The sequence below is a fragment of the Leuresthes tenuis genome, unplaced genomic scaffold (assembly GCF_036924035.1).
Source record: "Leuresthes tenuis unplaced genomic scaffold, fLeuTen1.0.hap1 SCAF_9, whole genome shotgun sequence".
Lineage (NCBI taxonomy): Eukaryota > Metazoa > Chordata > Actinopteri > Atheriniformes > Atherinopsidae > Leuresthes > Leuresthes tenuis.
The window spans coordinates 33,294,206-33,306,682 of record NW_027325363.1 but is presented as its reverse complement, the minus strand read 5'-3'; the positions used below and the strand labels follow the sequence as shown (position 1 = coordinate 33,306,682).

At 39.1% G+C, this 12,477-nt stretch overlaps 1 protein-coding gene across 3 annotated transcripts in view; it reads right to left on the bottom strand.

Moving 5' to 3' along the window:
• The window catches only part of nf1a (neurofibromin 1a), a 105,183-nt gene that overhangs the window by 69,821 nt on the left and 22,885 nt on the right, over positions 1 to 12,477 (bottom strand). For all 3 annotated transcript variants that reach the window (XM_072393136.1, XM_072393138.1, XM_072393137.1), the window contains exons 10-17: positions 11,627 to 11,755; positions 11,293 to 11,367; positions 11,071 to 11,202; positions 9,495 to 9,632; positions 9,153 to 9,266; positions 8,218 to 8,297; positions 5,953 to 6,076; positions 5,415 to 5,661 (exon numbers count right to left, since the gene is read on the bottom strand). In XM_072393136.1, the coding sequence (XP_072249237.1) occupies positions 5,415 to 5,661; positions 5,953 to 6,076; positions 8,218 to 8,297; positions 9,153 to 9,266; positions 9,495 to 9,632; positions 11,071 to 11,202; positions 11,293 to 11,367; positions 11,627 to 11,755 (1,039 nt within the window). The remainder of the gene's footprint in view (positions 1 to 5,414; positions 5,662 to 5,952; positions 6,077 to 8,217; positions 8,298 to 9,152; positions 9,267 to 9,494; positions 9,633 to 11,070; positions 11,203 to 11,292; positions 11,368 to 11,626; positions 11,756 to 12,477) is intronic.

Here is a 12,477-nt window from a genome sequence, read left to right as displayed (position 1 = left end):
GTCAGTGGACTGTCCAGCGTCAAAGTAACCATGGATTTGCATCTGTTGCTTGTGACCAAGCCATTGAGCAGACATGCAACAGAGATGCCACGACAAAAGGTGGCTGGACGGGGATAACACTGAACCAATGTGCAGTGCATCGCTGGATATTGTCACAGCATGAAAGGGCTGCTATTGCGAGACATTGTGAGTCTATGGCAGGGATATGTCCGGTATCACATGTACGCAAAGACCTTGACAGTACCCGAAAATTGCTGCTGATGAGAAAGCAGTGACCAGAATTATTTCCACCATTAACTCTATGCTGAACCCTTTTGATACATATCAAGATGGCATTGTGTGTCTTAGTTGTGGAAGAGTAACAACTGAAGAAGTGACAAAACATTTGCTTGCAGTCTCAGAGGAAAAAATAAGTTATCTTCATTATTGTGAACAAGCAAAGTCTGTACGCAATCACAATTTCATTGGACATAAATTCATGTTAAAGGAGGGTGGAGGTTACATTTCTGCATATATCTAAAAGCAGTAGATATTTTAAAAGAGCCAATTAAATATACCCAAATGACATTAGCTCTGGCATTGATAAGAAAGATAATTCTATGTAAATTAGGCCATTACATTGCAATGCTTTTTGATAACAAATAACGGATAACAAAGATAACTCAATTGTAATAACTGGGTTTTTATTATAATTATGTACGATAACCCTGAGACGCAGCGGTCACATTTTTAGTTGTCTGCACCATAAAAATGAAATCTGTAAAAACTGGAACCTGTTGACACTAACTTACACAGCCATCTGATGGTGTCAGAAGAGACTTTGTTCCATTTAAAATTATATGTATATCTACATCATATATAATGAAATATTTATAATATACAAAAATGTATATATGGAAATATGTACATATTTTAAAACTATTTGTTGGTTCCTCCTAACACCCGAATAGCTAGAAGAAATCTAAAATGCAAGCCAAACTAAGACTGGGGTCTCAGGAGGATAATGTGTCATGCTATAAGACGTTTTTTGTCACTAAACCCCATTTTTCTTGATTGTTGATACTTTATCATCATTACAGTGTATGTAGCCCTGATTAAGCACGAGACGAGTCAATTCTGAGTACTTCTAGGGTGGCCTTCCTCATTATCGTAAGGTCGAATGAGGTCAGGGAAGCTTTCAGCTGACAGTCTGTTTACTAAAAGAAAGCACCGGATTGGTCTAAAATGACCAAGTGACTGCGTGGCAAGGCTCACGGTCCATATTTAACTGCGCAGGAACCAAGATATCACTGCGATTTCCGAAAAATAGTACCAGATAATCAACATGATTACAGGATTTTTGCAAGATTTAAAGCACCGAACAAAACGGATTTAAAGAAGTAAGAATAAGTACTTTTTTTTTTAATCATCGAAAGATCCTGTAGATCAAATTTAGTGGAACGGGAACAACTGCTGGTTTGGAAAGTTTATTTGTTTAAGCATGATTAAAATGAGGACCATCCAGTTCTAGACCCAGTTCAGGGCTGACTTTAACTCCTTTGATAAATGCCATTTCCTGTCTTCCTGCCGGCATTATCTGTCAACAAAAAAACAGCTCGTAGCTCATTGCCCTAAAGGAAAGAGGAAGTGACAATATATTTAAAATATACACTTGATTTTCTTTTATCTTTTTTTGACTATTCACTGTTAAAGTAATGCATTCTTCAGCCCCTTACTCATTCCATCACAGCAGAATGCCTAATCCTAATCTTAAATCTGACCTAACCTTTACCCAATGCCAACTCTAACCATAAAACTAAGTTTTGGCACTGAAAAATCCCCTGGGTCAATCTATCTAATCTGTTAACAGTACCACGTACAACTCAGAATACAAAAGAGACCAGTGTAAACTCCACAAAGCTCGCTCTACTTAATATTAGATCTCTGTCCAATAAGTCACTGTTAGTTAATGACTTCATAATTTCACACAATTTAGATATTCTTTTCCTGACAGAAACATGGTTAACAGAAAGCACAAGTGCTACTGTTCTTAATGAAACAGCACCCCCAAATTTTAGTTTCATGGATAAATGCCGAAATGGGAGGAAAAGTGGGGGAGAAGCCGTCTTATTTAAAGATACATTCCAGTGTAAAGAGATCTCATTTGGTGATTTCACTTCTTTTGAATATCTTAGTTTTATTTTAAAGGGTGTTCCTAAAATTCTGTTCATCATTTACAGAGCTCCAGGATACTGGAGATCTGCAAATGATTAGTTTTATTGATGCATTTTCTGAATTATTGTCTGTTATCTCGACTGATTTTAACCATTTTATTTTGACCGGGGATTTTAACATTCACATGAATAATATGACGGATATAAACGCCAAAGAATTTTCTTCTGTGCTGGACATGTTTGGTTTGTGGCAACATGTAACAGAACCAAACCACCTTCGCGGTCACATTCTGGACCTGGTCATTTCTAAAGGTGTTGATATTTCTTCTGTTGTGGTTATTGATTTGGCCTTGTCTGACCATTTATGTATTTTATTGGATTTATTGATAACTCAGAATCTTCAAACAACCAGCTTCTCAGTTAAGAAGAGGTACATTAATGAGAAAACAAGTGCTCAGTTTAGGGAGGCCATAGCTATGTAACTATGAGCGCAGAGTCGGTTGACGGACTGCTGGATCATTTCAACTTAAGAATATTGAATGTAATGGAAGCTGTTGCACCGATAAGAATCAAGAGCACCTTAAGCAAACCGAAAACAACATGGAGAAACACCACAACGGTCAAAATCCTGGAGGAAACCGTTCGGCACCTGAAATCAACAACTTGCACTCTGGACATAATACCATCTGACTTTTTAAAAAGTGTTTTTACCTCAGTAGAAAGTGAAATCATACAAATAGTTATCAGCTCACTGGCATCAGGCATTTTCCCAAGTCACTAAAGACAGCTATCATTAGGCCACTCCTAAAGAAGAGGACTCTAGACGCCATTATGATGAACAACTACAGACCTGTGTCTAGCCTCTCTTTTACATCCAAGATTATTGAGAAAGTTGTATTTAACCAGCTCAATGACTTTCTGAATGAAAGTGGAAGTCTCGATAACTTTCAATCAGGCTTCCGACGTCATCACAGCACTGAAACAGCTCTGGTCACAGTGTTAAACGACATCAGGTTGAATACTGATTCTGGTTATGTTTCAGTCCTGGTTCTGTTGGACCTCAGCGCTGCATTTGATACTGTAGATCACAGAATCCTGTTGCACAGGCTGGAAAACTGGGTTGACTTTCTGGATCGGTCCTTAACTGGTTCAGCTCCCATTTAGAAGGCCGGAGTTATTTTGTTACAATTGGCAGCTATGAATCTGAGCGAGTGGTCATGACTTGTGGAGTCCCCCAGGGGTCAATTCTTGGACCTCTTCTGTTTAACTTGTAGTTGCCACCTTTGGATCAGATTTTACAGAACTTTAACATCAATTATCACAGTTATGCAGACGATACACAACTTTATGTGTCTCTGTCACCAGATGACTGCAGCCCAGCAGATGTACCAGTGTCTGAAGGAAATAAACACCTGGATGAGAGAGAATTTTCTACAATTAAATAAAGACAAAACTGAGATCATTCTGTTTGGTATCAAAAAGAAGAGGGTCAGCATTGGTAAATATCTTGAGACTCGGGCCCTTACAATCACTGACCAAGTTCGTAACCTTGGAGTGTTGATAGACTCAGATCTGACTTTCAGCAGCCACATCAAAGCTGTCACCAAGGCAGCTTTTTCCAGAGCAGCTGAATGTCGGAAACTCTATGGCCAACACTTTTTGCAGACTTTCCAGCATATTGAGCAGCAGTATCTCTGACAGAACACCAAGTGAGTCAATGTATGAATGAAGCAGCTAATTTTCTGGAGCATGTATAGCTTTTGTAGAAAAGGTGTGTGTGCTGGTAACAGCTGCTGCTTTGCCGTCTTTTCTGCTGACCTCTATGCACAGGCCCCTGCTGAATCTTATTAGAGGATAACTTCCAGGAACAAGTAAGCAAACAGAAAGTATCTAAAAGTAAAAAAGAAAAAAAAAAGAAGAAAAAAAAACAGCACCCAGTTTCACCTAAGCAAAATTTGGTCTAAAGCTGCCAAAGGCTGCTCTGGTGGTTGTGTGTCTTGTTTGTCTCTGTGTGGCCCTGTGATGGACTGGCAACCTGTCCAGGGTGTAACCTCCCTGTTGCCTTAATGACAGCTGGGATAGGCTCCAGCCCCCCAACGAGAAAATTGATGGATGGAAGTTCCAGCTCCCAAGCTGCCGTTTCTGATAACAAGGGAAATGTTGCTTGTTATCGTTTAGAAACTAGTAGGTAATGGAATGTGAGAAGAATGCTGCTTGAAAGTAGCACCCCATAAGAGGCTTATACCAATCGACAGCATCGAGTGGGTCAACCCACCTCTGAGCTGCAATTTTTTACTCAACCTGTGGCAGAGTTCAGTCAGGAAGCTCACAGAGTTCAGTATACTGCAGAACTGAGTATCAATAAAACTATGACACAATATCGAATGACTGATCTGAGTACAAAATGGGCAGCATGAGACTTTAACAAAAAAAATGTTAATGTACTATTTCAACACTGATCTTTGCTAACAAAAAGACATTACACAAGAAATTAAAGAAGGCAATTGTTAGCATACCAGCTTAATGGATTGTGGTAATTTAAGGGTTACTGGTATTTCAGTTCTCTAGACCAGACCAAATAAGAAATTTTACATTTAGTCCCGTTTCTCTTTGCCAGAATCTTTGGCTATATTAGAAAAGTGTATATGGTTGTATTCTTTTGTTTGCATTTTTACAAGAAATATGTCAAGAAGAACCTGTGCAACAAATATAAAGAGGTTAAACTGTTCCAGGGTTTCCTCTGTTGCACACATGAAAGAAAATATGCTTCCAAAAAATAAGTTTCTGATGCCTATACTATGCTGTTATGAGCAAAAAAACTGAGTAAACTCATCAAAAGAAATTACAACTGTGTCCTTGGATGTCTTGGTCTGTGCCATCTTCAGGCTTAATTTATACTGCAGAACAGGTGGGACTCAGCCTGCCAGATGACAGCATATAACACTTGTTCAAATCAATCACATTAACAGACTGATAAACAGGCTGACTGCATCAAAGTTCAAACCAGACCTTTAAAGTGTGAACACATCCTAATTGTGAACCAAATCAAAAAATGATCTTACCGTTGTTGATAAAAGTGAACATTGTGTTCATATGTATGAAGATTTGGTTAGAAAAGTTCATCTGTTGTTGTACATTGTAAAAAAAAATAATACAATCAGTAAAAAAATAAAAAATAAATAAATAAAATAAAAAACTTTGACAGGATGTCAAATTCAGAGCCAAACATTAAAAATGAAGGAAGGGCCTAATAGTGCTGACCTGTTCCCATCATGGTGCTGACAGAAGCTAGTTCACTGAAGGTGGCATAGTTGGGCAGGATTGTCTGGACAGGCACTTCGTCAGCTGTGCTGCGGATGTCAGCCTCCTCACAAAGGTGGCGGAAACAGGACATGGCCACCAGCACCGCCTCAGTGTCTGAGCTCCATAAGAACATGTAGAGACACACCTCCAGCTTTGTCTGTGCCTGTCGGCAGATGGGAATGCCACCACCCATGGTGGCACACTCCTGGAATGATCAAGGACAAGAAGAAAAAAAAGGAAATAAAAAAGCAGTTTACACATTGCTTCTCTTCCATACAGTGTACAGACACCTAATCCTAACCATTTGTGAACATTCAAGCCAAGAAGCTGAATCTTTGCCTGTATCATAGACATCAGTAGAAAGTGGCCCATATCACTGTGACATGCGCTCACTGGTACAAGGCTGCAAGTCAATGAGTCATTTATAAAAATGGTTGTTTTTTTGTGTCATTACTTCTGCCAAAGTGATACTTTGTGACAAGTAAATAGTGGGCACCTTGTTCTTGAGCAGAAACTTGTTCCTGCAGATGAGGATCTCCCTTAGCCATTTTAGAACATCTGTCCCGTTAACAATTTGCTGGCTAATCAGTTTGCGGCAGATTAGGAAGAGCACCTGTGAACTGAAAAAAGAATAGGTTCTGTCAATTTCTCAAGTTTGGATGATGACACAAAGATTAGCTTCCTCAAACAGGGCATATAGCTTCAAAGGGAATATTTTTATTGCTTCACATAATCGCATATACAGTAAAACAAATCCTTGTTTGTTGCTGGGCGCTAACAAAGGAAAGATTCCATTTTCTCTTTTTTAACTGAAAACATAAATATATCTTTTTGGAGCGCCCCTCGCTTAAGTAATACAGTAACTGTCTACCAATCAGTGGTTACAGTGTTAATAACAGCCCCTTTACGTGTCCCTGGGTAAGACCTAATTTTAGGTCTGGGGCTAATGTAATGCTAAATTATATACAATATATTGTAATTCATTCTTAGGCATGCTGCTTGTGCACAGTTCTCTGCGGCACCGTGTCTCTCCCTGTCCGCAACAACAGTGAATTTCTATAGCTATAGGACACTATGCAAGTCACTAACTTAGAAATGTTATGATCTTTTCATTCAATTTGTTCAAATTGCTGCTACGTTTGTGCATTTGTTACAGTATACTTAGAAGCAAGTCTTTCCAATAGCAGCTGTTAAGTTAAACGTTGTTTAGCAAGGTTTAATAAATCAAATAATATACTCAGGGTTTTTCCTGCATAAAGAATTTGGTGGCGGCCGCCACCGCCAAATTTATTACCGCCACCAGCTCACGGCTGGTTTTCACCAATCGGTAATTTCACCAAGCGTTACCCTGTCGGGATCTGTCATTTCATTCATATGTAACTGCAGTTGCACGCAACCACCAGTAGTGGAGGTGGCGCTGTGTAGAAATTAGCACTGGCCAACATGTCAAATAAAGCATCTTTTACCGCCACATCCAGATAGACGAAGAAGAGGAAGTTTTCACTGTAACAAACACGGATGATGACAGATCAACAGAAAAGGGTTAGTATTGTTTCTTTTGCACCCAAACACATCCAGTTCAGTGGCAGCCGGCCCATAGGGGGCGCCGCCCTCCCTGATAAGAGGAGGGCAAATGTAAAATATATTTTTACAAGATTCAGTTAAAAATGTCAGTTTACACACTAGTGTGTGCCTACATGCAATATGAATTATATACACTACATTTACCACGAACTGGCATTAGTATCAATTTAAAATTGTTCATTTACCTTATCTGTGGAAATTGTCATTTGGAGAAGGAGATTAAATCATTACTATTAAACTGTAGTCGTCGTCTGACTGTTACTTTGAATTTTTTATACTGGACTAGGCAGGGAAATGTATTGTCACATGACCCTACGCTCGACACTGAAGACAGGCAGCTACAACGCAGTAATTGGTGTTATTGATGAGATGTGGTAAATTTGTCAGACACGAAAGAAATACATCTCAGCAGATGTTGAGAGGCTATTTTCTGCATTCAAGATTGTAAGACATGATTGAGAACACTATCACAATTCATGTCCACACCAGAATAATGCAAAGTTTATAATGCATGAACTTTTCTCTTTTTTTGGAGATAAAAACACCCCTGTGCAACAGACTTAAGGAGAGGCACCTGGATGTATGCTGTAAGGTGGCCATTGATGGCCCAAACCAGGAGGTCTCGGAGTATAAAGACTGCATCAGGAGGTTCTACAGGATCAAACCAAGGAGGGCCAAATGTTCTGCCACTGACTGTGCCTTGTGCAAGTAAATGGTGGTTAGCTTCCATGTAACTGAACTGAATGTTAAACATAGCACATAAAAATAAATGAATATGCTCTAAAACAATACTTGTCATTTTTTAGAATTCATTTAATTAGAACTCCTAAAATAGACTGTTTGTAAAACACTTGCTTGAGCCAGTTGAAGGCACGGTACATGTGCACCTGTGAGCCCACGATCAGGTACCACCACCGCCTCATTTTAAGCCAGGAAAAACCCAGTATATACTGTTGTGTTTCTTCTACATTGATGTTAGTTGTTTTTTTACTTGATTGACCATGATGTAGATGCACACAAGTTGTAATCCTTTCAGGCCATACAATATTGTATATATATAATTTTCTAAGCTAATATACTATACTATATGTTGTTATTAAGGCAGTGTTGGTTTCCATAGCAGCCTCAACACAACCGGCATAAACGTCTTTAAAGAAATGTAATGACTGTTGAGTACCTGATGTCCCAAAATGTCTCTATGGGGGCATCAGGATTCCACAGCTCAATGGTCTCTGGCTGGTGTAGAACTAACAGAGCCTGGAAATTATTAGAACAAAAGGTAGGAGAGAAATGCCAAGAGGAGGTTAAGTTTCACAGAGGAAGAGGAAAAGAAAAAAAAACCTCAATGCCAATATTCTGTCTTAATTTATAATGAACAAATCACAACAGCACAGAGAAGTAGGATTATATCTGGAACAGAACCACAAGAGACACCCTTCATTTCTAATTTTAAGAGGCCTCCCATTTTGTTCCTCTTTTCATTCAATGCTTTAAGACAAAGGAAATGACACTTCCTTAAATTAAATATGTGATTATATAATCTATCATGTGAAACTCAGCACTTTACAATTTTTTCTTTAAAAAATATTTCCAGTTTTCTCCATTTTACTCATATACAACCACTGTGAATGACACCGACTTTCCTCCACAAATCTATTAAATGAAAAGCATTTCCATCAGATAATTCACACTTTTGCTAGTAATCTGATACTTGGATCTTCTGCAAAATGTTTTACGGATATGAAAGTCAGAGTTATTTGTGCCCTCAGCTTTAAGTATTTCTTTTGAATTTTGTGAAGCCAACGACTTTACTGAAATATAGTACAACATTTTTCTGTAATTTTACCATGCTTCTGCAGAAGCGCAGCAGAGACTAAACAAACAGAGTCTGACTGGAGAATATTTTGGAGCCAATACTTTCTCCTACACAGGCTGGGTGTATTCAACTGCTTGCAAACTATAATTTTGTCATTTTATAACAGATAATCTTTCACACTTCTGCGTCTTCAATCTGATTTTTTGGGTTTGGGAGAAAACAAAAGGAACTGGTCCGTGAAATGTAATGACCTGCATGAGAATAAATTTGAAAAAGCTATAGGTGTGGTTCCTGACCTCCATGGCTTCTTGTGAGAGCTGGGTGGTGGTGTTTAGAGGCACGAGCTGCACCAGGCCAATGATGAGCTCCGCTGTGCTGCTCTGCATCTCTGGAGCTTGCTTCACTGGATTCTACAACACAAGCACAATAATCCTTAAACTAAACAGGTCTGAATTTAAAACAGATTTTCTTTTTCCAGTCACACAAACTGCTCAAATTCATTGACACTGACATGAAATATGAACACTATAAAAACTTGAACTGAAAGAAAAACTATCTATTTGAGTTTACCAGAAAACAAATTAATAAAAACTTTTTCTAGTTAATAAACCATTCCAAAAAGCATCATGTGAACTTACATGCAACATGAGTTTAGGGTCTGCGTGGATAAGCTTGACCAGAGCAAGAAGGAGGCACTTGTAACTTCGAGTGTCTAGGTCTGTGGCTTTCTCTTTGAACTTAAGGCTGGTAGTCTTCTTCCCTATAAAGGTCAGACTCTGCAAAAGGGAATCAGACAGGGTATTAGTTAGGTTTGCCCCTTTCAAACTTTAAAACTATAGTCAAAAATACTGTAATAATTTCGTAATTGTGAAGAAGGTGCTGACTGATGAATCTGTGTATATCAAAGCCTAAAATATCCTCGCCATCCATGAAACAGAACGTTTATTCTAAGTCAGTTCTTAACAAACCATTCCGTTACACAAAGTGTGAATGTAGTTCCTCAGGTTTCACCCAGTTTAAGGTTTTAATGAACTAATTCATATTATTACATCACAGGAATAAAAATAAATCAATAAAAACACAAAGAACAAAAACAGAGAAAAGTCATAGCAAAATACATAGAGGCATAACAAAGCCAGATATATCTGGAAAGAGTCTTTTTTTTCATACATATTGTATACCAAGAAAGTCCCTCGATAATTTCCCATCAAAATCATCTTCGTTTGGGGATTATCAAAATATTATTGATTTAATTTCAACTGACAGCGCTTTCATATCAGTGTAGTCTCAGGGGCTCAAGTTGATTGGGCGGGAAATGCTGAGAAATTTCACACCTTTATTTGGTTTGGTTCACTTTCAGGCTGCAGTGGACCAAACTGCCTGGACATTTTCACGCAGTTACAACAGCTGCTCGTTTGGGGCAGTATTGCTCGAAACGAGTACTGACCATAAAGGAAAAAAGCATGAGGAAGAAGAAAAGGCAGCTCATCTATTGGTGAGGACCAAAAATGTAAATCCATCCCCTTCAGCTGGCTTGTTCACAACAAAAACAAACAATGGAGCAACTTTATGCTGCCTTGAGGTTTCGGTTTTCACAAATTGCTTTTGTTTCTTTTTTTATTTTGCTAAAAATAGTGACAAAGGCTAGTATAGTTAATAACAATAGCAATAATGGTAATAATAATATTGTGTAAATGATGAAAACACATGGTTATGGCAGTAACTAAATAATCACAACAACAATAATAACAATGACAGTCATGAAGATTTAGACCAGGATAGTTCCTTGAGGTATGAAGAGACACCCAACAGAAGGGCAGAGATGGGCCAAAAACATGCCCGCCACCCCATCCCAAGCAAGCGATCACCCCCGCCCTCGGCACAGCCACTAACCCACCCACGTGTGCAGCAGACCCAACGCTAGGGGACCCCACAAAGGGCGGACCTGATCTCCCAGACCGGGAGACGCCTCGGGTCCACGGGACCTGAACAAAAGCTCCCTGGTAGACAGCAGACACATCTGCCACCACGCGGTCATATTCACAGGCATGCAAATCAGCCTGCCCCCATACTACCGGCATACTACCACAGAGTGGGCACCAACTGCACCCCTACCTTATCAGGGTGGGTGTTTTTTTTCTTTCCTTTTTTTGAGTGGTGGTGGTTCTCCCTACCGCTCAAAAAAACAACTTATGGCATGAGTTGTCAGCTCACCGGTGTCATGCGTAGTGGAGCGTGACTGCCAGTGCCTTGGATAACCCGGTTGAGGGTGTCTGAGAACATAAAGCGAAGCTCTCCAGAGTAACAGTACACTGCGTCGATCTTAGGCCACCAGTCTAGATGGGACTGAAAGCAGGCAACACAGAATGAGAGATACCAAGTCACATGAAAAACATTCAATCGTAAATAATGCATGAAGACACTCCACAGACTTACATTGGTGATTATTCTGTGCAACGAGTTGACCAGGACAAAGTGAAAGGTAGAAGGGGAGGAGGCGGCCAAACAGACCTAAAGGATAAAAGGGGAAACACTTAAAAGAACAAGAACAGTTCAAGAATGTGTGCCAATGCAAGTTTGCCCATAAACCTTCCTAAGTAAAATGTTAAAGCAGATCTGTTCATAACTTTTTGATTAATCCTGCAAACAAACACCAATGGCATGACTGTCTTTGTACATGAAATTTACCAATATCATCCGCCAGTTCTTAGGTAAAGGTACTGCAGTTAAATAATACAGAAACATTAGTAAAACTTTATTTTCAGTTCACCTTAAAGTGCTGGTTGTTGTGAGGATTGATGCGGAAACAGGAAACAAAGCAGTCCGTCATGAGCTCCACATCAGCATTCTGACTGCCTGTACCCCTCCAAAAAGGTTTGGCTGGGTTAAACAGCAGAGCCTGGTCAAACAAGAGGAGATCAATGAGGGACACTCACAAGAACATTTCAGGTAAATAAACTTCAGAACTGGGACAACATAATCCCAGGACAAAATAATGAGACAAATTTAGGGCAGCTAATTTGCATCTTCATTGATGCGTGGAACGTTTCCAAAACACAGACACACTATCCTCTGCTCAGAGGGGACACAAATTGTGTATTATCACCAATCTTTGATCATAGCTCACTCAAAACTATCACCATATCCAACCAACTCATGTGATCATGTCATTTCTATAATCTAATGGATTTTTTTTAATGCACTGTACTTTCAAAATGCCACATCTAAAAGACTTCCTTCACAATGAATAAAGTTGAATACCAAGCCATAGTCATTTGCAGATCACACATTCACAGTGACAGTGTATATACCAAATTCTAGCGGGGACTACCCTTCTTCAAGCTTCAGTACTATTTATTTCCAATGAAAGTTTTATTATCTCCATTTCAAATTGAATAAACTATCTTTCAAAGCCAACCAGAACTCAGGGATGTCTCCACCAGCAATGTAAGAAAAACAGAAGCACAGCTTGGGGACAAGTTTTTTTGATAAATGGGAATTTTTTTTTGAATGTCACAATGTAAGGCTTGAGCAAGTCAAATTTTCCTGAAGTCCCCAGCCCCTCTGCTCTAAAAGATATAACTTGGATATAAATTTGAATTAACAAACAGTCCAACCAAT